This window comes from Gobio gobio, assembly GCF_949357685.1.
Source record: "Gobio gobio genome assembly, chromosome: 11".
Classification (NCBI taxonomy): Eukaryota; Metazoa; Chordata; class Actinopteri; order Cypriniformes; family Gobionidae; genus Gobio; species Gobio gobio.
Genome location: NC_137104.1, coordinates 53938801 through 53963136, shown reverse-complemented (window position 1 = coordinate 53963136; position 24336 = coordinate 53938801). Strand labels below are relative to the sequence as shown.

Sequence of the window (24336 nt, the reverse complement as noted above, 5' to 3'; positions counted from 1 at the left end):
AACCGGTTAATGGTCATTTCAAATTAACGTTTCTGTTCATAACGATTCAAATTGATTTTGATTTCGTTTCCGTTTATGTTCCTCTTAAAATTTTGTTTGTTTCCGGTTTTCGTTCCTTGAACCGGTTCAGAGCCCTGCTTTTAACAATGCAAGATACATGTTTAAAATCACACTTATTGCTGAAATAATTACAGTAATACAGGCTACAGTTGCCACGTTAGAAAATACACTTGCATTACCTAAACTTGTGTAATTGAATCCACAATATCCTTTTTCTCAAGACTGCGGAAGCATAGAGGGCTTGTGTTTTGCACTTCATTCCACCAGTTGTAGTTTGTTTTCTTCATATTTTTTCAAATCCAAATAATTAATTAACGAAAAAACGAAATACCTCAAACAAACTTATGAAGTAGTCCAAAATCATCTCTGACCCACTCCATATCTCTCGACATATTGCTGTTCAATACATTTCCACACCCTTTATGACATAATCAAATTTCGATATTTTCTTTCTTATGTTTTAATTTAAGACTAACTTAAATTAAAACATAAACAAATATTATTATAATATTGTAACAAAAATCTGAAACCAAATAAATGTTCTTAAACAGCTACAACATACCGGCCCCTAATTGTTGTATAACAATCAATTACAACAACATAGCACAAGTAAACATCCATAATCAATATACATTATTTACAGCCCATAGCCACAGACATATACAGCTGGTTGTAGTTTCCTTTTTTCCTCAAGAGTTCATGAATATAATTCAAAGTCCATACATTTTCCATTTCTGTAAAGGGTTAGGTGTCTTCAGCAGAGCAATGTAGGTTATGATGAGCAGGTGAAGTGCTTTGTCGAAATCAAAAGTCAAAGTTCTTCATTCAAAAAGAAGCAGAATTAAAATGGCCAGTCCAGCTGACTTGTGTGTGTACTGACACTAGGGTTGGGTACCATTCACCAGGGCCGGCCCAAGCCCTTATGGGGCCCTAAGCAGAATTTTATTTGGGGGCCCCTCAGTGCCACCAATTCGATTAATTATTGTCAATTCTTGATAATTCGCACACCCAGTATCAATGTTAGTAGTTGTAGCTGTGTTGCTTACATCATGTCTGGCTGTCATGTTTTTACCCTTATAGGTTTTTAGTTGTGACAGTAGCAAACCCACAAGAGGGTCAGGCGTTAATATTCAAAGCCTTATAGTACTCCTTATAGTACTACAGTTCAGGGCTGCGTTTCCCAAAAGCATCGTAAGCCTAAGTTGATCGTAAAAACGATCGTACGAGTGATCTTAATATTAAGGTCTGTTTCCCAAAAGCATCGTAACTTAAGTAGCACTTGAAAATGATCGTAGATCTACGAGTGCTCTGGAGTAATCGTAAAGCTCTAAGTGTATCGTAAGAGGACAGAGTTATGAGGTCACCTACAGGACAACCGGCACATTACACCTTTAACTTTATTCAACTGCATTGTGATAATACTATAAGGTTTTGATTGTACTTTATTGTACACTTTTTTATTAATTTTTTTATTTTAATATTCTCATTATTATCAATGTTGATTAAAAAAAAACTGTTCTGCTGCTTAATATTTTTGTGGAAACGGACTTTATGATCACTGGATTTTATAAAAAAAAAATTATGAGGGCAGGTAAAAAACTAAAAAATTATAAATACACATCTGAATTAAATGAGGATATTTATTTCGTCTTTTTGAAAGGTATCTTTTCTTGTTTTTTTTTGTCCAGCCATTTTGTCAGTGCCTCAGCCTGAAGTTGCTTTATATAGCCTAGACGTGTTTTGCTTGCTAATCCACATCAGATGACAATTATTAGGTGAAACGTTCAGAGGAAACGATTCCATATAAGGTTATATTTCAGCACTTCGCAAATGGACAGCGACTCTTAAGTAGCACTTAGAGCGCGTTCTCGCGCGTTCATGTTAAGTACATTTTTGGGAAACGCACGTGGAATTGCTGCGAGTGATCGTAACTTCGCTCGTAGAACACGCTCTTTAGAGCTAAGATACATCGTTATTGGGAAACCCGGCCCAGACTGGGATATGTACTTTTTAATTTTTAAGTAGTCTTATGCTAAATATGTTCACTTTTCCCCAGGATTGGTGAATAAAAGGTTCAAGAGAACAGCATTTCTCTGAAATAGAAAGCTTTCAAAAAAAAATCCTAAAAACATTGCACATAACTGTTTTCAACACTGATAATCATAAATGTTTCTTGAGCATCAAATAATCATATGAGAATGATTTCTGAAGGATCATGTGACACTGAAGACTGGAGTAATGATGATTCAGCTTTGATCACAGGAATAAATTACACTTTATTCACATAAAAAACAGCTGTTTTACATTATAATAATATTTCACAATATTACTGTTTTTACAGTATTTTTGATCAAATAAATGCAGCTTTGGTGAGCAGAAGAGACTTATTTTAAAAACAAGAAATATTGATTTCTTTCAAACAACAGAGCTTTTATTTTTGCGAAAATAAAATTAGATTTTTTTTTGCATTCCATTCGACTGTGTATAAAAACCTTTTTATTTTCTAAATCTAAACTTCCAAAATGTAGGCCACACAACTTATAATTCCAAGGGGACGACATAGCACTTGAAGAAAAACATTTACTGAGAAACTGGAAGCTACTGTCCAAAACATGCAGCACGTCAGACAAGATATTCACACTAAACCATAGCGCATTCTCAAATCCATCCATTCATAAAAAGGTTACCGGGCAACTGAGGAGTAACGTTACGTTTTAGCGCTGAAGTTTCTGCACTTTGGACTTTGAACCCACAAGCGAATAGTGTCCGGCCGATGGCGCCGCGAGCTCGTGCAGTGCTGTCAGAATCAATCCGTGCATATATTAGAAAACTTGATATTTTGCAGTTTATTTAGTAATTGTTTAAGGCCATTTCGCAATTTCAATCATCAAAATAACATACAGCAAAAAAGTCATTTCATGTGCTCTTGGGGGCCCCCTGGTGGCCAAGGGGGCCCTAAGTAGCCGCTTTGTTCGCTTATGCCTTGGGCCGGCTCTGCCATTCACAATATCTGAAATTCGGTGCCGGTACCCAACGGTACCTTTTTTCGGTACTTTAGGGATGTTTAGCATCAATAACTGTGCAGAAACTGTGAGTCATTTATAAAAGTGTTATTGACATTATGCCAGAGCTGCCTCTGTCGCTGTCTGCCATTACTTTAATTGTTACCCGTAAACAGTAGGCTACTAGCTACTTAATTAACTGAATTAATAAAAACAACCATTTTAATATATATTGGGGGAAAAAAATCTATGAAAATATTTCCCACAAATTCTGTGTTGTGTATTTTCTGGTAATAAATTGAAGATATAAAACATTAATTTAATTTATCTTTTAATTTAATTAAACTTTTTTGTCAAACAAAGTTCTGCACAATATACTAGTAAAATTAAAAATTAAAATGTTTTGATTATTACTTGTAAAAAATGTAGTATTATTACATTAGTGTTATTATTATTATTACATTGAGACAGATCTAAATTCTACGCATTGCTGCCACATATATTATTTTTTTCCCCTCAATGATGTCGTTATAACGAGATATGTCATTTTAACAACATCTTTTCTCATAATAATGATATATTGTTAAAACAACATATTTTTAGCCCATGTGCCTTTGTCACAGTTCCATGTTGGAAAAGCAGAAGCAAGCTCAGAGTAAAATATCTTTCACTGTGTATCAATCGCAGTGCCCATAGTATGGGATTGTTGTGATTTATTGATGTACAGTTCATCACAGCCTTCATCTAAACCAAAATTTCTCAAACATTTTGGGGCCATGGACTGCTCATGATAAGCCCATAACAGCTATTTTTATGCTATGTTCACACCAAACGCGAATTGAGCGTCTGGCGCAAGTGATTTCAATGGCTGCGTTCATACTGCAGGGCTTAATGCTCAATTCCGATTTTTTGAAAAAATGCGATTTTTTTGCAAGGCCGTTCACATTTCCAATTAAATGCGACCTTTTGTGATCTCCTGTGTGAACATGAAATGACCCAGAAGTGACCCGCATGTGCAGAAGAGTACTCAACGGTCAACGACGTCACTTGTTGTTTACGGAAGTAGGAAATATGGGTGTCAGCATTGGAGTTCGTTTAGCTTTATTAAAGTTATTTTCGCAACGGAGCCAGCACCATTACAACCTTCTCATGTTAAGAAGAAAATTAAAAAAGAGGAGGAGAGCAAGGTTTTTGGCCATGGCGTTTTGTGGAGCAGTGGTAGCAACGTCGGTACAGAGAAACGTGTGTGTGCGGAGTCGCAGCCAGTAGTGGTGGGAGACTGATGTGAGTGGCTTTACTGATACCGAATTCGTCAGTAACTTCAGAATGACCAGATCCACCTTCAATTATGTTTGCGAGCGCCTTCAACTAACTTTGTCACGGGAAGAGACACGTCTGCGGCATAAGGGCATAAGGGCAAAAAAATCGGAATTGGGTCGTTTCAGCCTGCAGTGTGAACGCAGCCAATGTTAAGTCAATGGAAAGGCGCGTTGACGCGCGTCTGGAGGTCCCGCGGCGCGGAAGGCGCGTTTCGCACGGCGAGAAGGACGCGAATTGAGCGTCTTGCGCGATACACGCGATACACGCGTTACACGCGAATGGTGCTTTTGTGCATTCACGCGTTTGAAGCGAATTCGCGTCTGACGCCCAATTTGAAAAATTTGAACTTTGGCGTCAATTCGCGCCACGTTAACCAATCAGGAGCCTGCTTGCTGCTGTCACGTGGTAAAGTGACGTGTATGAGAAACCCTGCATAAATTAAAAATAGTACTATTGTGTCACAAAATGTAGTTTTAAAACTTTTTCAGGTGGGAATGTAGTTGTTTAAAGCTCAAATCTGTGGTTTATTTATAAAGAGAGCTCCTATTTAAAAAAAATAATCTTGTGTTTTTGGAGTTGTGAGATCCAGGCGATCACTGGGCAATCACTGCTCATAACCCCGGCGAGAGCAGCCTTTCCTCGGCCAGTCCTTCTGGCGTCTGCCGCTGGCTCTGATGTCCTGTAGTGGTTCGTTTTGTGTAGATCTAACGGCCGAGCTTTGCTCTCATGAATCTATAATTTGTTGTCTGACAAATCGTTTTGACTGAGGGCAAAGAGAAGTTTCATAACTTTATATTTTAAGGATATTTAAACATACATGCAGTGAAGATAATGTAGGAGTTGCCTGGACCACATTTGTGTGGCTATTAATGCTTAATATATATGTTTAATGAAAATGAAAAGAGGCAGAGTGGTGTTTTATGACATATTTCTCCTGGAGTGCCTTGAACGCGCGTCAATTTTGCTTCAAACGCTCGATTTCTACGCGCGTCCAATTCTCTGCGGACGCGCAAATGCATTCAAAATGTTCGCGCGTGAAACTAGACGCGGTAGACGCGATTTTGACGCTCAATTCGCGTTTGGTGTGAAGCAGCATTAGAGTGTGGGTGGGAGTAATGAACACACATTTTTTTTATTGCCTATCCCCATTTATGCACTTTTTAATAAAGCTCAATTGTATAATTTAACCTACCTTATTTTCTGGAAAATAAGTCACACCTGAGTATGCACTGGTAGACTTCAGCTGTTGGCAGAAAAAAAAAAAAAAACAGGTAAATCGCACTGGTGTATCAGTCACATTTTAGTATTACATTCAAAAATAATGTAAAATACTGGTAAAAACTAAATGTTTACAAACATCAACATTTTAGGCTATTTCCACAACAAATCCTTTAAATTTAATGACCTCTATTTGGGTAATTTACTGCCCCCTGCTGGAGATTATACAACATGGAGCTTTAAGGCCTGTACACCAGGGACGAATATCGCGCACGTTTATCGCCAGTGTTTTTCGTGACGTTTTTCGGCGCATCTTGAGTGTTCACAATCACACCCAAGCGATTTTCACTGGCGATGCGCTGAGTGAACGTGCACATTCAGTAGATGCTCTCCCGCTACACAAGGTGGTGGCACTTTACGCTTCTGACACTCGCTTGTCACACAGAAGAAGAAGAGAAACAGTTTTTACGTGTTTGCCAAAACCACAGATATATTATGTCTATGGCCAAAACCATTCACACACTTTTTGCTAACCGGCAAGCAGCATTAGCAGCTCATCTTCTTCTTTGTCTACTTACTACTACTTCATCGTATCAATGTGTGCTCGGCAAGACCGTTTTGTGCTTGAGCGCCACCCAGTCGTGTTTTACTGTCACTTCAGCAGCTCCAGGCACGTGAATAAAAGCGCGGATCTCATTGGTCGGACAGTTTTTAACGCGCGTCAAAATAAAAAAACGAACCCTAGGCGTTTTTTTAAAATGACGCTTTTACGCCTGGCATTTTGCGCATCGGTGTGCACACTCACATTGGCGCCCTTTGTTTAGTCACAAGGTATTAAACGTCGGCGATAAACGCGCGCGAAAATTGTCCCGGTGTGAACAGGCCTTAAACCTTAGTATATGTTGTTTCCTTTCAGTCAGTACACTACGAGTTATGTCAGTTACTGACGAAATGGGGTTTCGCTTAGAAGCCAATCCCCTTCGAGTTCTACAAAACAAACCAATGGCATGAGAATGCCATAGAGACAGAGTGACACGCGTCATAATCTGAAGGCCACGCCCACTGGGGGGAAATAATCCAACGCCATCCATTGACTTTGTATTGCGCCTCCTTGTCATTTCTGACTTATAACAAAAAACAGAACAATGTCTAAAAGCTGATATGTGACAAGGTGTACAGCAAACAAGCTAAACAGAACCAAAAACCCAGAAGTTTTTATAAGCTGTTGACCCAAAAAACAAGCTTATAAGGACACAAAAATGGATACAGGCAATTGAGACGACACGTTATATTACACTGAGAACTACAGCCACTAGAGGGGAACGTGATCAGAGAAAATATAATAGATAAAACTGGCATTTGGATATTTGACTTAACAGTAACATGTTTACTGCACACATAGGTGTACTGAGGCATACTGAGTGTCAGGATCCCAAAATGTACCCATTCTTCCTTCTGAAGCTTCATGTTTTTGTTTTTTTTTTGCCTTTATTCCACTTTTTAGCTTATAAAAACGTATTTCTGTGTTTTTTAGCTTGTTTGCTGTAGGCCTACACTTTGTCACAATGCAGCTAGTGGATGTTATCTACTTACTTGTTCAATGACATTTTCCGGTGAAAATTTTTACGTTGGTCATACTTTCAAACAGTAGCTATAATCTGTGATTCTGAATGACAGTATCCACACCGGCGTAGAGACTGACAGGCAGCCGCACATTCTCCTCAAAACATTGGATACCTCCGCGCTTTTCTGAGGCACAAATCACGTAAAGTTGATAATTCCGCGAATAAATGCAATTGCAGATTTCGAACAGAGATGGCGACAGAGAGGAAAAACTACGGACTGCAGCTTTAAATTACTTTAAATATTTCAACAGGGTTACCAATGGGTAGGTTTAGGGTTAGGGGTTTGTTAGGACAATATATACATTAAACTGAATCACTTAAACATCTAAATCATTACTAGAGTCCTAGAACTGCGGTCCTAGAAATGCAGAATGGGACGGGTCTGCACGTGTCGCTCCGCCCCATACTTTCTCTGATTAGCTCGGCCATCTTTCATAGACTTGGATAGGAAACGTCTTCACCGGTTCACTCATTGCACAGACAATACAACATTAGCTTATACATTCCGCAATGACAAGAGAAATTATTTATGAAATGTTAATTCATGGTGGACGGTTTACACAAACCCTGTACTTAAGTTAAAGCAGAGAAACACTACAATATTACTAAAAGGTCTGATATTATACTTTGCAATGTAGTGAAGAAAAGTTTCATAGAAATTAAATTAACAAAGCAGACACATTATCCTGTTGCATAGTAATTTATCAAACAACTGCACCAAACATGGTTTACAAAAAACAATAACACCTTCTGTAAAATAAATCTGGCATGTTAAATTAAAACGATAGATAGTGATGCATTTTAACATCCTTTCTCATACTAAGGTTGAAATTAAGTAATCGCATTTCATGAATCATTTAATTAATAATTTAGACCAGCTTAATTTAACAAAACAATCATTTCATGCACATTGCGAGATACAGGCTAATGTTTTTTCTTTCATGCATTATAATGAAGGCTTTGTGAAACTGCTTTTCCAATTTGAACGACATTCTCCATTCTACATAGACTATGAACACAATTCCTATCATGTAGCCTAAAAACGTTATCGTTAACAGTAGCGTTAATCAGGAAGAGATGAGTAGTAAAGAACGTACATGAAATATAAATGTCAAAAATGAATGAAAACAACTTTTGTAGGCCTGTAGACATACAAATGCATTTGCTTTTTTGAAATTATTTTCTCAAAGCAGTGCGAAACAAGGTAAGCACTTAATTAACTTATTCGTTTTGTGTGCTTCGTTCCTTACTTTCTGGTAGCAAAAAGAAATGCGACCTACAGAAACAGTTAGTTATAAATGTAGGTTACTGTAAACCATTTGAGTTTATTTTCAGGTTATATTTAGGTGTTTCTAGAAACCATGAGGTCGCCTGTTGTTTTACTAACCATCTGACAGAAGAAAATGTTTTTCTGTTTTCATTGTTGTTTGTGTTTTATGTGTTCCTCAGAGAGACATTACCTACAATACACGTTTACAGCCTTGACCAAAACAGACAAATTCCCAGAGTTCAGTGCTGTGGGTGTATGTGACGACATGCAGATCAAGCACTTCAGTGATGAAGAAAGAGCCTGGGTAAGAGAGAATCTGACTGACTGGATCAAAACTCCTGCAGAACCACCTGAAACAAGAGAATGGTACCTAAATAATCTGCACTCACTGTCAAAGTGCACACTATCTGCAAACTGTTCTGGTGAGTTTAATGCATTTATTAACCCATTACAAGACACCCCCATTTTGCCAAGAGGGGCATAAATTACATAACCAAAATAAAAAGGTTGCTGCTCATAAGTTATTCTGGATAGACACATAACCAACATATATTTAGAAAGATGACACTTGAGAGTTTATAGTTCAAGACTCAGTTCAGAATCACTCAGACTGTTATTAATATGGAGATATATAAGTTCAAACATAAAACAATTAAAAATATTAAGAATATAATTTTTAAGCCACATGTGTGTGGCCATGCTTCATTTAAAATCTGAGAATGATATCTCTAAAACTATGCCTTTTATTAATCATTTCATGAGATCATCTAATGTGTGTTTTTAGAGAAGGCTAATAAAAATGCTAATGAAATTAAAGGAGCTGTATGTAGGACTGTGGCCAAAACTGGTACTGCAATCACTTTCAAATGACTGTAGAGCGGTGTATCCCCTCTCCCCCTCCCCTGACTCGAGGTTGCCAGATAGGCTGCAGGATCCAGCAGGAACGTAGGCTGCTACACGGAGCTTTCAATGGCAAGTGACGTGTCGTACACAGTAAGGTTTTTTTCTTTCTGTTAATTATGTTTATGCTTCAAGAGCGATGTTTTGTGAAGTAACAATCGCAAAAATTTACTAATGGCGATTAGCCAAATATAATCGTAAATATGAACGCTTGTATGTGACAGTACATTCCCACAAGAAAAAATACTATAGTATATTATATAAAATTACAGCAAAGCTAAATAACATTAGCAATGGTCATACAGGTCCACTTGCAGCATGTTTTGTCCACTATATATGCGAAGAACGAATGAGGAATAATTTTTACTGAGGTAACGTTAGGCTACTGTCTCAAATACGTTTTCACATTGCCATAATAGGCGTGCTAATGTTGTTTTCCTCAGCGTCCCAGCATAATGACAGAGAAACGGGCTCTGATAATGCATTACTAATGTTAGCAATGACGACTCGCCGTTTTTATTTACCAAACAATTCCTTAACGTTACCTTTTCAATTCAATGACCCGCCTCCTCCATCTGCGCTAACCTAACGTTACTTTGCACGAACATGCATAACTTTGTTCGACTGTCATGAATATTTGAAATGTCCATTTACATTAAGTACAAGTTAGCCAAACATAGATGAACCTTACCGGTCCAGGAGAAAATTAGCAACGTTGGCATCAGTCTTCAAATTATTCTCCGTTTTCAGCTGTCTCCATCTTTCAAAGGCATCTCTTATACAAATCCTTGTTTTATTTCGGACACTGTCACGACGTTTTTCTGATTCATAACGAGGTCGTTTAGGTTTCGTAAAGTTAGACATTGTTCATCCAAAAAGTTTGTAGCTGCAGCTGTGTTAACTAGAGCAGAGCTGGCAACCCGAATGCAGAAACACTACTGACTTCGTGATTGGTCGATAGGTGGAGGGTGGCGCTTCAGGCCAAAACACAACATGTCAACATCAACATCAGTTGAGGGCTGCAACTTCACTTTTAAAATGATAATATCTTGGCCGGACAACCGTTGTCAGTGAAATAAGTATTTGAAATTAACATGATTTCTTAATGTCTGGTGACATATCAGGGCCATTTTATGATTAATTGAAATACATTTCTTACATACAGTTCCTTTAATTTTGGCCCCTATAACAATGGCCCCTATAGCACTTTAATGTCTGGATTCATGACTCAATTGCCTTCTTTTAACGAATGTTGAAAAAAATGTAACTCATATACAAATATGAAACATCTCAACATGTCACCTATAAACATAAAAATAAACTTCTGCAGCCATATATCTTTGCCAGAACAGTTTTTTTGGATCTATATTTTTTTATTGTGTTTATTTAGCATCACAAAAACAATATGCAAGCAGTTCATTAGTAACTAAGGGGCCAAGCACAAAGAACAGGATAAAGCCGGGTGCACACTGCGATTTATAATAGTCCTTTATGTTTATTCCTTGTCAGACTGTACGAACATGATCCCCGCTGTAAGCCATGTTACACTGTACGATTGAAGTTGTCATTAATGTCAGACTGTACGTTAGTCAAGGCGTGTTAAAAATGGACACACGCAAGAAAACTCGTCCGGAGTTTTATATCATCAATCAATGACGCGTTCGGTGCCTGTGTGTGCTGCATTATTCACGGGATTTAGATGGTGGCTACGAAGAAATCTCAAGCGCTCATTTTGGTCATATTTTGTCTTGAAAAATTAAGACAATTTGACGGTCGTCGTAGGAGAAGTCACATTGCAGGACTGTGCACCAAATCTTCTGACACTGACGGAATTTTGTCTGAGGTCAAATTTAATCGCAACAGTCATTAATTGGCTGTCACTGAACATGTCCAATTAACAATCAAAGACTTTTGATTTTATCCTAGGATCAGAAGAATCTTTTAGTCAAAATTTGTCTCAGACGGCCAAATTGCGGCTAAAAATGCACAGTGTGCACCCGGCTTAAAGGGTTAGTTCACCCAAAAATGAAAATTCTGTCATTAATGACTTCCCCTCATGTCGTTGGACACCTGTCAGACCTCCGTTCATCTTCAGAACACAAATGAAGATATTTTAGTGTAAATCTGATGGCTCTGAAAGGCCTCCATTGGCACAATGACACGGTTCACTCTCAAGACCCTTAAAAGACACTAAAGACGTTACAAAGTCCATCTCACTACAGTGCTTCTACAATAACTTTATAAAGCGACGGGAATAGTTTTTGTGTGCAAATAACGACTTATATAGTGATGACCGATTTCAAAACACTGTATCATGAAGCTTCGAAGCGTTATGAATCCGTAGCCACGTTTTCATGCGCACTTTTTTGTCATTCCGATTCAAATCATTCCGATTGAAAGATTCGGTGGACTGTTTACATGAGACGTTATCTAAACCGATCTGGTGTTTACATGTGCTGACTTTCAATCGGAATAATTTTGTGACATGCACACACAGTTTGTCTGTCGCATAGATTCGTAACGAATTATAATAACTGCGACGTTCGTGGATCAATAGTTCTGTGCTGGTAATTTTTATATTTATTTATTTTTCTGTGGGCAGACATGCAGTAGATTAACCTAATTTATGTCCTATACAATGACTACTTCAAGAGCTGTGAATGATGAATGCGGACTCAAAATGAATTCTATTAATTAAATTTGAAAAACACAAAATTAACAATAAAATGCACCCAAATTATTAATAAAAACATAGGATGTACAGTGAAACATGAATGAAAGCATTCAAGACGTGCTCAGCATCATTACTAATGTTAGGCTAGACGCATAAATATTTCAGATGATTAAGGAAAGATACCATAATCACAGAGGTATAAATGTTAACAAAAGTAATTAAAGACCGTGGGTAATGTTACTTAAACAATTTGAAGCAGTTGTTGAACTTTTTTTTTATATAGGCCTATATAACTTATGAGAAACAGAGAGAAATGTCGACACGTCCTCTCCAGCCGCTTGAATGTTCCCCGTTGCAATGGCAACTCTCAACGGCCACCAGGACTTATACACTTTTATAAAAGCTATTTATTATTTGTTGTAAAGTGTAAGAATCACCTCAGAAAAATAAATTCTTCTGTCAGGCGCAGTTGAAGCCTCGGACAAACGCTGTCAAGATGAGATGGTGTAGCCAGGCTATGTCTGCGTCATTATTCCAACATTATGTTCATAACTTATGAACCAAAAAGTTATGAAATAAAAAAGTTTAATACCTCAGAAAAATTAACTTTCCTCTCTTGTGAACTTTAGCCTGGTGTGAGTGCCCTTCAGTTGTGGAGACGTGCGCGCGATGTATATCACGTCACAGAAAGACGTGCACTCAAAGTAATCGGATCAGGTCGTTTACATGGTGGAATTTTTCGTTTGATCGGTTCATGAAAAGGTTTATCCCACCCCTCTCAAACCAATTACAATTTCATTCGGTTTGGCCACTTTTATTCCGACTGAGGTGTTTATATGGAGCATTTTCATTTGGATTGGACTTTTAAACCGATTACAGTGCTCCATGTAAACGCACCTAGTGAGTCGAATCATGATACATCTCGTGTCAAACCGCCAAACTGCTGAAATCACGTGACTTTGGCGATCCAAACCGCTGAATCGACTCACTGATTCATAACGCTGCGAAGCTTCATGATGCTGTGTTTTGAAATAGGTCCTCACTATATAAGTCGTTATTTAGGGTTTTTTTGCGCAAAAAACTATTCTCGTCGCTTCATAAAGTTATTGTAAAAGCTCTGTTGTGAGATGGACTTTGTAACGACGTCTTTAGTGCCTTTTAAGGGTCTTGAGAGTGTAAAGTGCATCGTGCCAATGGAGGCCTTTCTGAGCCATCGGATTTCAACTAAAATATCTTAATTTGTGTTCCGAAGATCTGACGGGTGTCCAACGATATGAGGGTAAGAATTTTCATTTTTTGGGTAAACTAACCCTTTAAGTCATGCCAGCATGGCTGGGAGCACCAGACCAACTGCAACAAGCAATTAATGTCTGGAAAATCATCAATACAGTCTCTAGTAATATGATTTAATGGTTTATCACGTTCGACCAATAGGTGGTGCTGTTATAAAATTGATGTGGTGTGGTCAGAGTAAGATAAGAATGACACATGCAAAGTTTGTTGTCAGTTCGTCAAAGCATTGCAGAGATACAGCCTTAACTTTTTGAGTACCCTCAGGGCATGTTTCGTAACGTTACGCTAATACGTTTGTAAAATATTGGGATTTACATTAAAATTCAAAATGGCCGATGCCCAAAATGGCCTATATGGGAAAATTGGGTACTGTTCGACTTGGCATGCTACACTGAATCCAAAGAGACCAGTTTTGGGGAAACCGTTGAGAAGTTAGGTGGCACTGACCCTAACTGTCCATGTAATCTCAGGTCATGGTTGTCATAACACACACCAAGTTTGGTCAGAATATGCTAAAGCTTTGCGGAGATATTGCCTCACGTTCAATTTGGCGCACTCTTCGCGTTAAGAATTAGAGACCCCATGAAGCTAAGGAATTAGAGAAAAAAAGTTTTTGTGTCTAGCCCTTGAAGTTCAAAAGCTATTGACATTAACGTGAGTGCAAATCCACAAGTGAGTACCCGGCAGGCAAAGCGGCATTGCATCACGAAAGTGTGAAAGATCCAGCTTTGGTTTGGGTTAATAAGCAGCAAGTGCAGGGTATATGTGATGGTGACATTATGTAACGTTGCTTTCTGGAATACACCCCTAAAAATACAACATAGGTGTAATTTTATCAAGCCGCCACAGAATCCCTATCTCTACTCACTCCATACGCATATGCACATAATAAATATGCACATAATTATACTGTGGGAGTGCCAATGGTGTCAGAAAATAAAGAAAGTTTGGGGTCGGTAAGTTAAAAATATATAAAGCATCTTTATAAATGTATAAAGCGTCTTCTGTATGCAGTTATTTGATGAAAAATATTGTAAACAGTAATATTGTGCAATAGTATTACCATTTAAAATAACTGTTTTCTATGTGAATATTGTCAGATTCTGTTTTACTTTTGTTTTCATGGACTTTTAGTTTGTTTCTCAGTTACCCGTTTCCTGTGTTTCTTTGTTCCTGCCAGTCCTTAGTTGCCATGGATATCAGTTTAGTGATTATACCTGTTAGTCCTTGAGTTTGTTATCTTTGTGTATTTAACTTCCTAATTTATTTCAGTTCATTGTCCGGAATGACTGTTGCCCTGCATGCTGTTTCATTGTGTTTGCCATTATTGGTTTACTTAGTTATTTTGATCTGCTTTGTCTATTTTCTTCATCCTTGGACTAAACGTTACATATAAACGTTAAAATGTAATTTATTCCTGTAATCAAAGCTGAATTTTCAGCATCATTACTCCAGTCTTCAGTGTCACATGATCAAGTTTCTCATGAGTGTTGTTCTGTGATTGTAGAGCTTCATGTTCTTCAGAGAATAATTGGCTGTGAACTGGAGAAACTTCCTGATGGATCAGTGATTAATCTGAATTCCTTTAATACATTTGGATTTGATGCAAAGGATCTTATATCCTTTAATTCTGACACTATGCAGTGGAATGAGAAAAGCCCCAAAGAACGCAATGAACTCCTGCAGTATTTCTTCAAGAATTGCACGAACTGGATCTCCACATTTAACAACACCTATAAGAGTAAGTTCTGATCAGATTAGTGTAATGAAAAAAAAAATTACCTGTTATTGTCTTGTTTTCCAATACAAACTTTAAAAGCAAAATCACATAAGATACTAAGTCTAAGTTTTTGCTTAAAGCAAGAACAAAGATCTGGCAATGGAATCAGAAAAATAAACGTATTTTCCCTTTGAATTAAGTTTATTCATTGTACTCAACTGGTAGATATTTGTTCTTGTTTGAAGCCAAAACTCACTTAATTTTAAAATGTAAATTATCATCATTTACTCACCATCGTGCTGTTCCAAACCTGTATGACGTTCTTCTGTAAAACACAAAATGTTTTTGTTTTTTTTAAAGAAAAGAAAACGAAGAATACAATTTTTTACAGCGAAGAGCGGAACCAAATACTTTGTAAATGTTTGTTTGTTAATTGCATTATTATTTTCATCTCCAGCTCCTCCAGATGTTCACATGTTTGCGAGTAAAGCTCCTGATGATCAGAATAAGCTGGTTCTGACGTGTCTGGCCACTGGTTTCTACCCCAGAGATGTTCAGATGGACATTAGATTGGACAGAAACATCCTTGAGGATCAAACATCTTCTGGAATCAGACCAAACCATGATCAAACCTTCCAGATGAGAACCAGTGTGAAGATCGACAGAAACCACACAGGGATTTATGACTGTCTGGTCATTCACAGCAGTCTGACAGAACCAGCTTCAGCAGAATGGGGTAAATGTGGCCAAAAATACAGTCACTCACAAAGTTGTAGCAAGAGAACATGATAAAACAAACAATTACTGTAGAGGCCAAAACGAATGATTATTTAACCACTAGATGGCGGTGTTCACTGTGGTGTGGGTCACATGTTCATGGCATGTGATATTTCAACTTTACTTCTCTTTCTTTGGTTGTGGTCGTGAAAGGACAGGTGGGGGGAACATATTATGGTTGGCAAAATTGTAAGAGTTTGTTTGTTTTCATTAAATGAACAACAACGCATCGAAACAGACATCACTGTGTGGACATTGTTTCTTTGTTAATTCAAAATAATGTTTATTTCCACCTTTCCCTGGCTTGTAGGGAAGCCACTACAATTACAATTAAAGTTTCTCAACTCATTTTTAACAGTTCATAATGTTGATTTAAAAAAACAAAAAAACATTTATAATGAGTTTGTTTTTATTTATGTATTTTTTAATTCTGCAGATGGAACATGTTCTAACTGTGAACCAAAACCTCAACCTCAATCACCTGGTAAAGTAGGTTTGGTTGTTGGACTTGTAGCTCTGGCTGTGATTGTGATTGTGATTGGTTGCTACATCTGCAGAAGGAAAAGGTCAAATGGTGAGTTATAAATATGCAACATTGTTGCTTTAAATCTATCGTTTCTAAATATCCTTGTTTTAAAGACATTTTATGAACTATAAGTTCCCTTTCAAAAGCTTCACTCTATGCTGCACTAGCTTTTAGCGCTTTGAGAAGTGTCTTTAGCATGACCAGGGGTCTGTTCTTCATACCTCGCTAACTCGATTAGCTGGATTTGTTTGTTGACGATTTGGCATGATCTTGGATTGTTTGGTTCTTCGACGCTCATCCTGGACTTGCTGTCATAGCAACATGTCCGTAATCTTAAACCTGCTCGAGCGGCTTATTTCATGTAAACAGGGTTAGATTGCATCTTGAGGTGATACTGAATATCTGTCCCAGTCACTGCTACTTTATTACAAGAGTTCATTACTGAACCAGGGGCAATAATAATAATTTTAAATAATAATAATAATATATAAATTTTAAATTGTATATCTATATGAGAATGTATATAATATTATAATGCTGTGTAGCCTATAATACTATAGACACAGCCACTTAATTGAGCGATTTATTTGTGATGGAATAATTACTTTATAATTATAATACACACATGTTGTACAGTTACTCTGAGCCGTGCATTAATTTAAGTGATGACGGATATTATGGTATGGCTTGATGCAGCGCAGCAGATGCAGAGAATTTGATCTTGACCCTTAAGAAACTTTAATAGTCACGTTATAAATCTGCTTCAAATTGAATAAAAAATTTAATTATAACATTGAAATAAAAATGTAAAGGGTGTACAAATACTGTATAAAATCGTGAATATAAAATTATAAATTGGTAATAATGTAAAAAAAAAAAAACATTTATCATTGATCTATTATAACTTTTATGTTGGTTTGGTCGTTTAGCTGTTTCCTTATAAAGGTCCAGATATTTGTGGGGGTTTTTTAATGTAATTTGCCAAGTTTTTTGCCAGGTGGCTTTTTTAATTATATGATATCATTACTTTGCTGTCTTGACGCCAGCCAATCGCTGCGTTGCTGATCATGGTTTCGAGTATCGATGCATCTGCCCTCTTCAGGGAAAACAAGAACGCGCAGTGATCTCAGATAACTTAATCCAGATATTTAAATCCAATCCGCAAATTCGTTTGAAGAACCAAATTAGCCAGACATCAGTTATCACGATTACAAGATCTGGGATCTGTCAAATCATCTCAGATGTATTAAGCGAGGTACGAAGAACGGAACCCTGCTGTGAGATAACACGTCAATGAAATTGACCCGAGGTATTATCAAGGGGGTAATCCAGCCCCCGCAAAGCGTACCACCCATAGGCGCGGCCATTGCTAACCAAGCCATCACCTGTTGTTAGCATCCCATTGACTCCCATTCATTTTGGCCTCACTTTGACAGTGAATATCTTTACATCTGAGGTGTTTAAAGACTCCATTCGTCCATTGTTTATTTCTAAACAAACACAACAATGTATAAAAGGCTTCATTACCTTGTATTTTACACTATCGCCCCGTTGAAGCTGTTTTTGTAAAATATAGGCTAACGATTGCGTCATAACCACGCAACTGTGTCGCGCTGTTGAGCAAATGACCGTATAGACCCGAGGAGAAGCTCTGGCAATCTTTTTCTGTCTATGAGGCAACCGGGGGGACGTGGAGGCATAAACGCAGATAGAGATGTTGCAGATCCTGCTTCATTCATCAAAAGTTGCTCCTGCTCACTCTCTCTGTCTCTGCGAGATTCGGTGATTCAAATTTTACGTTGCACAACTACTAGAAGACTTGCCACTGTCAGACAGGCTGATCACCCATCTACGTCCTCAAGCTCAGTCTGAGGCTGCAGTTTATCAGCCATCAGGAAGTGATGCTTCTATCTGACTTCAATTTCCCCGTTGAAGTCTATGGGGTCGCTCTGTCCATTTATTTTACTGTCTATGGGTATAATAGACGGTTTCATCGGACGCACGCGCGTTGCCACGGTTACGCGCCTGGCCCGAAATTAACTTCCGGTCTGTGTTTGTTTATCGGTCTGGCAAGAGGATAGTATGGCGCACTACTCAGTAGAAACACATTTTTGACTTACTATTCTTTGATAACACGATATAAATATTAACGATCAAGCAGAAAGAATATGACACCAGCGCAAAAACAGTGTGTGCGACTCACCAAAAAGCCTTAAATGCTTCATAAATATCCAGTCAAACGAGAGCAGCGTCTAATGTCACTTAGACTGTATGTCTAATGTAATTTACTTGCTATTTATTTTGCTTGTTATCAGAAATAATCTACTCTAGAGGTGATTATTCTGGCTGCGTTCACACTTGGCATTAACATGCGATCACCGTGATCATCAGTCAGTCATACACGGCGAGTTTACATATGTTCACATCAAGTGGTCGCCATCTGGATAACTGATTGAATTTATGTTTCCGCAAAATATTTAAATGTGCCTTTATCACTGTAATGAGTCCTCAGAGTCATAGAGATCCATTTGCAGCTTTATTAGTGACAAAGTCAGACAGACAGGGTATAGATCGGTAGACAGGAATGGTATGGGCAAGGCAAAGAATACTCAGGTAAGCTAGCGTTGATGATCGGGGCAGGCAGCGAGGTTTCAAACACGGGTAACAGTACAGGGTCGTGGGAGCCAGAGTATGTTCAGATAGCCAGGAAACAGTCCAAGGTTTAGGTAGCCAGAGAGTGGTCGAAGATTTCCAAAAACAGTCCAAGATCTAAACCAGAATAAACAGAATGAGTAGACAATTGCCCAGTATATATGCCAGGGCAAAACAAGACTTCACACTGAATGGGTGTGAGAGAGTGATTCTTATACATGTGGAAATGAAGTGCAGGTGTGAGTGTAATCAATGTAGAGCAGGTGTGTGAGAGTCCAGGAGAGCATTATTATGGGAAATGTAGTTTGCCTGGCCATGGTCAATACTCTGGAGATGGATCCCTCTGTAAATGCGGAGGTGACGCAGGAAACTCCTACGTAACAATCACGGAGTGCAAAACCACTTTCGCTTTGTCCTCTATTAATGGCAATAGAGCACATGATTTTTTGTGATGCATTCATATACAATCAATCTCAAATAGGGTACTTTATCTACAAGTTAACTTTCCCAACATTAATCTTATGTTATGAAACAAAGAAACATGTTATTCTGATGCATTTTCATGTTCATACTTTTCAGTTGGCCACGATTTATAAAAATCCTTTCTTTGTAATGGGCTTAAGTAATATTCAAATTTTCTGAGATACTGAATTTGGGATTTTCCTTAGTTGTCAGTTATAATCATCAAAATTAAAAGAAATAAACATTTGAAATATATCAGTCTGTGTGTAATGAATGAATATAAAATACAAGTTTCACTTTTTGAATGGAATTAGTGAAATAAATCAACTTTTTGATGATATTCTAATTATATGACCAGCACCTGTATGTGTATATATATATATATATATATATATATATATATATATATATATATAGGGTCAGGCTGGTGCTGCGCTGCACATTATGGTTGTTACAAGCATACCAGGCTGACTTCCTGAAGGATTTGACGATCAAAAATAGAGTTTTTTTCTTAATGCTGGTTGCCAGATGTAGAGAAGTTATAAAAATATGAGGAAGCGTTTGTTCAGTTTCTTCCTCACTGCACTCAAGGGGAGGGGCCATCAGACACCCAACCTCTCCCCGGTCCTTCAAGAGTTAGGGAGGTGGAAAAGCAGTGTGTAGCGAGTCACGCTCCCCCTCGTGAAGACTGGGGGCCGGCTCGTCACCCTCAGCAACCTTCCAGGGCGGACCTCAGGACATCAATAAAAATAAGAAGTCCTTTTACAGAGCGGAAGTGGACCTCTTTGCCTCTTCTCAGACAGCGCAATGTCCCCTATGCTTCTCTCTCAGTCACCCAGCCCCGCTTGGTCTGGATGCGATGGTTCATACATGGCTCAAAATGCGTCTGTATGCCTTCCTTCAGTCGCTCTGCTCCCGGGAGTTCTAGCCAGAATTCGCCAACAAGGGTCTTGCCTCTTATCGATAGCGCTGCGTTGGTCGAACAGGGTTTGGTTCTGGGAGATAGTGTCTCTCCTCAACGGCTCGCAGTGGGTGACTCCGGCAAGGACGGACCTTCGGTCTCAGGCAAAGGGCACGATATGCCATTCCAGGCCCGACCTGTGGAACCTTAATGTTTGGTCCTTGATGGGCACCAACTGAGGGACACTGGGCTTTCACTGTGCTAGGGCTTCATCCACTTGGAAAGTTTATGCCAATAAATGGGGCGTCTTTAAGATGGTGTACGACACATAATGCAGACTCAGTCAACTGCCAGGTTGCTTCAGTTCTGGACTTTCTGCAAGAGAAATTGTCAACAGGCATTTCCCCCTCCACTCTCAGGGTTTATGTGGCCGCTTTTTCGGCTTGCCACGCCCTGGTGGATGGGGTGCCGCTTGGGAGGCATCCTCTGCTCACTCGCTTCATTCGTAGTGCCAGGTGGTTGAGGCCTCCCGTAAGAACCAAGATCCCTTCATGGGACTTAGCTATTGTCCTCGAGGGTCTGGTTGAGACCCCCTTTGAACCTCGAGTCAGTGTCTGACAAACTTCTGACCCTAAAGATGGTTTTTCTTATGGCTATAACTTCTCTGAAAATAATTGGGGACATGCAGGCTCTGTCAATATCGCCATTCTGCTTAGACTTTGCCCCAGGAATGGTGAAAGTGATTTTGCATCCTCATCCTGACTGCCTGCCTAAGGTTCCTTTCTCGACTGTACATCTTGTCACTCTTATAACCTTCTGCCCTCCACCATTGACAATGCCGGATCAGGAGAAACTTCATAGACTGTGTCCAGTTCATGCTCTTCAGGCCTACGTCCACCGCACTAGCCAGTGGTGTAAGTCAGAGCAACTGTTTGTTTGCCATGGGGGCCGTAACAGAGGTTCTGCTGCCACCAAACAAACATTGTCACATTGGGTCAGGGATGCTATTGCTCTTGACGCGCGGTCAAGCTTCGCCTATAGGGTTAAGGGCTCACTCCACCAGGGGAGTCGCCTCTTCTACTGCGTTAGCAAGGGGTGCTCTCTTACAAAGTGTTTGTGATGCAGCAGGTTGGTCCTCTCCACACACATTCATAAGATTTTATAGCTTAGATGGTCATGCCACTCCGGGCTTTCATGTCCTTGAGTCGACATCACAAGCTAATGTCAGAGGCTTCTTGCGTTCTTAAGCAGACCTACACAACCGTAAGGGGTCCAGGCACCATCATGCACCGCGGCGTGGGTATTCTCGTTCCCAAAGCGCTAAAAGATGGTGCAACATTGAGTGAAGCTTTTGAAAGCGAACAGTTTGGGTTACTTGACTGTAACCCTGTTCCCTGATAAAGCGGAACAAGATGCTGTGCTTTGCTGCCGTGCTGATGATGTCCCAGGACTGCTCTTCAAATAAAAAGACCTGAAGGCTTGCAGCTGGGGCTCATCTATTTATAGCCTCGTGCAGCAGGTGCATGGGTGACGCCACCGCCTGAGGCTATTATACCTCGGGTCAATTTCATTGACGTGTTATACATACTATTTCACAGCTGGTCGTTCTAAAGACACTTCCCAAAGCGCTAAAAGCTAGCACAGCACTGAGTGAAGCTTTATCAAGGAACAGGGTTACAGTCAAGTAACCCGAACCATTTCACAGTATATGCTGTGTGACAAGAAATTTGGGAACTAGCAGAGATTTTAAGTATTTGGATTTTATTTGATGGGCACAGACTACAAGGCAAGATTAGCTATAATGAACGAATGAGAAGTGTGACATCAGTGCAGCTTGACAAACATATTTACAAGAATTTAACTATCTGTATGTACTCAAGATGAAGTTCTTACTTTATTTTTAATGTAAGAGTGGATTGGTCATTTGTAACTTGAATGTGCAAGGCTTCCGGTGTCAGTCGCTTCCAGTTATTGAAGCTGGATAAAAACAGTCCCTTCTGCTGCTTGAAATGGCAAAAGTTACTTTCATTATAATAATCATAAACTCACTGGTTTGTAGTGCAAATAGTTTTACCGTTTACAGCATTTTGTTATTCTTCCAGTTATTTACATATAGATGCTAATGAATGGACGTCTCGCACATTCACAGAAAATGGTTTACATCCACATTGTGAAATAAAATGGATACTGTATAATCTGCTGTAACTTTTTTTTAGGTCCGATGACAAGTCAGAACTCTTATGGCACAGTGACAGTGCCACTGATGTGAAGCGGTACGGATGACAGATTATTACATTTGGGTCATTCTAACCAGACACAGGATTCTTACATTCTGGCGCCATTCTTGGAAAATATGTAGATTGTGTTCTTTTAGCTGTTTCTAATCTGTATCATCTCTACTTAATCATAGCAGCTTTCTGACGACACTGACCACTGTACGACTGAATTCATAAAGATGATCTTTCCAAAACAAATGATGAAGAGAATCACACTCAACCCCTTCTGGCAGCTGTTGTTAGTTCTTTAAGCTGTTCTTAAAGGGGAAGTGTACATGTAAACCACATTAAGACATTGAGTCATTACTCATTTCATATAAAAACTGATGCCGACTCAGTCTCCTGAAATGACTGTTCAATCTTAACTAAAATTACTGAAACTGACGAAACTTGTTGTCTTTTACTCTGTTGTCAATTTTAACTGACGTAGACGAGTCTGTAACATTTATTGTATGACACATTTCTGTATTTCTGCTGCTACTGACAAGAAGTTTGAGGAGGAAAATTATGCAGATACTCACACATCGATGTTAAAATAAATAAAAAAACCTTTCAGGTCATCACTGATGAATAGACATTGAAAAATAAGCGTGTTCCAGCCAGGTTTGACACGTGTTTGGTCCCCATGTGTTATCACATCTATAACTGATGAAGATGTTTTCTTCAGTTGCAGCACATTGAGCACGTCATCACGTCATCCTTTCAAATGACGTTTTTAAACCATGTCTATATATTTTCTTTTTAGGTTTTGAGTCTGTGTTAAACAGTTTTGACAGCTTTATTGTCTCTGTTTTTTTAAATGGTATTGATTGTATGTTTTAATCTGTAATGTTGCATTGATACCTGTGTGTCCCTATAGTGTTCCTGTAGTTCAGCTGATCATGAGCACAGTGTGAGCAACGCCAATGTTTGATTCACAGAGTAAACACTGATCAAATGTACAGCTTGAATACTTTGTAAGTTTCTTTGATAAGTGTCTGACAAATGCATTAATGTGCCTCCTCTGAAAATATTCTGTGCTGTCAATGTGTAATAAAAGAAATGAATGTCTTAAAGGGACAGTTCATCTGAAATTAACATTGTCATTTACTCACCGAAAAAAAAGGAATAAAGGAATTATTATCATGCAAGTCAGTGGTTGTCGTGTATTTAAAAAAAGTTTAGAGGAGTTAAGTTAAAGTCCCACTGAAGTGCCTTGAAACGCGCCGCATTATTCAATGTGTTGACGTAATTTCCCCATAAACCGCTCCAGCTGTTAGCAGCTCCTCCCCTTTTTTGAAACAGCCAATAGCGTTTCGTTAATACCACAGTTTGACTAGAGCCTTTCTGTTTGGTAAAGCCAGAGTTTCCTCCTAATCTCTAACCGTTTCTCATCATAATCTCCTCCATATCGCTTTGAAATACAGCACTCTGTGCAGAATATAAATGGGTCTGATATGTTTTGTTGTCTGCGCTTTTTGTTGTGCCAGCATTTTGTAAAACTTTCACGGCCCCCAGAATATTTTGTTGTACGAATATCTGTAAACCCTAACGCTTAAAATTACTTGACTCAAATTAGTTCAAACAAACTAACTTTTGAGAGTATGACTGTTTAGGAATTACATCTGAGTTCACGAAACAGACACGTTTGAATGAATCTGAGGCCCTGTCCACACGAACA

The 24336-nt window shown here is 38.7% G+C and overlaps 1 protein-coding gene across 3 annotated transcripts in view; it reads left to right on the top strand.

The window, feature by feature from the left end:
• LOC307133676 (H-2 class I histocompatibility antigen, D-37 alpha chain-like) overlaps window positions 1–23804 on the top strand; it is a 36498-nt gene extending 12694 nt beyond the window's left edge. Inside the window, exons 2-7 of one of the 3 annotated variants that reach the window (XM_079828861.1) lie at window positions 8675–8917; window positions 14870–15103; window positions 15540–15818; window positions 16296–16433; window positions 22617–22673; window positions 22814–23804. In XM_079828861.1, coding sequence (XP_079684987.1) covers window positions 8675–8917; window positions 14870–15103; window positions 15540–15818; window positions 16296–16433; window positions 22617–22669 — 947 coding nt within the window. In that variant the 3' untranslated portion in view covers window positions 22670–22673; window positions 22814–23804. Of the gene's footprint in view, window positions 1–8674; window positions 8918–14869; window positions 15104–15539; window positions 15819–16295; window positions 16434–22616 lie in introns of all 3 variants that reach the window. The other 2 variants (XM_079828862.1, XM_079828860.1) reach the window with 2 other exon arrangements.
• The last annotated feature ends 532 nt before the right edge of the window (window positions 23805–24336 follow it).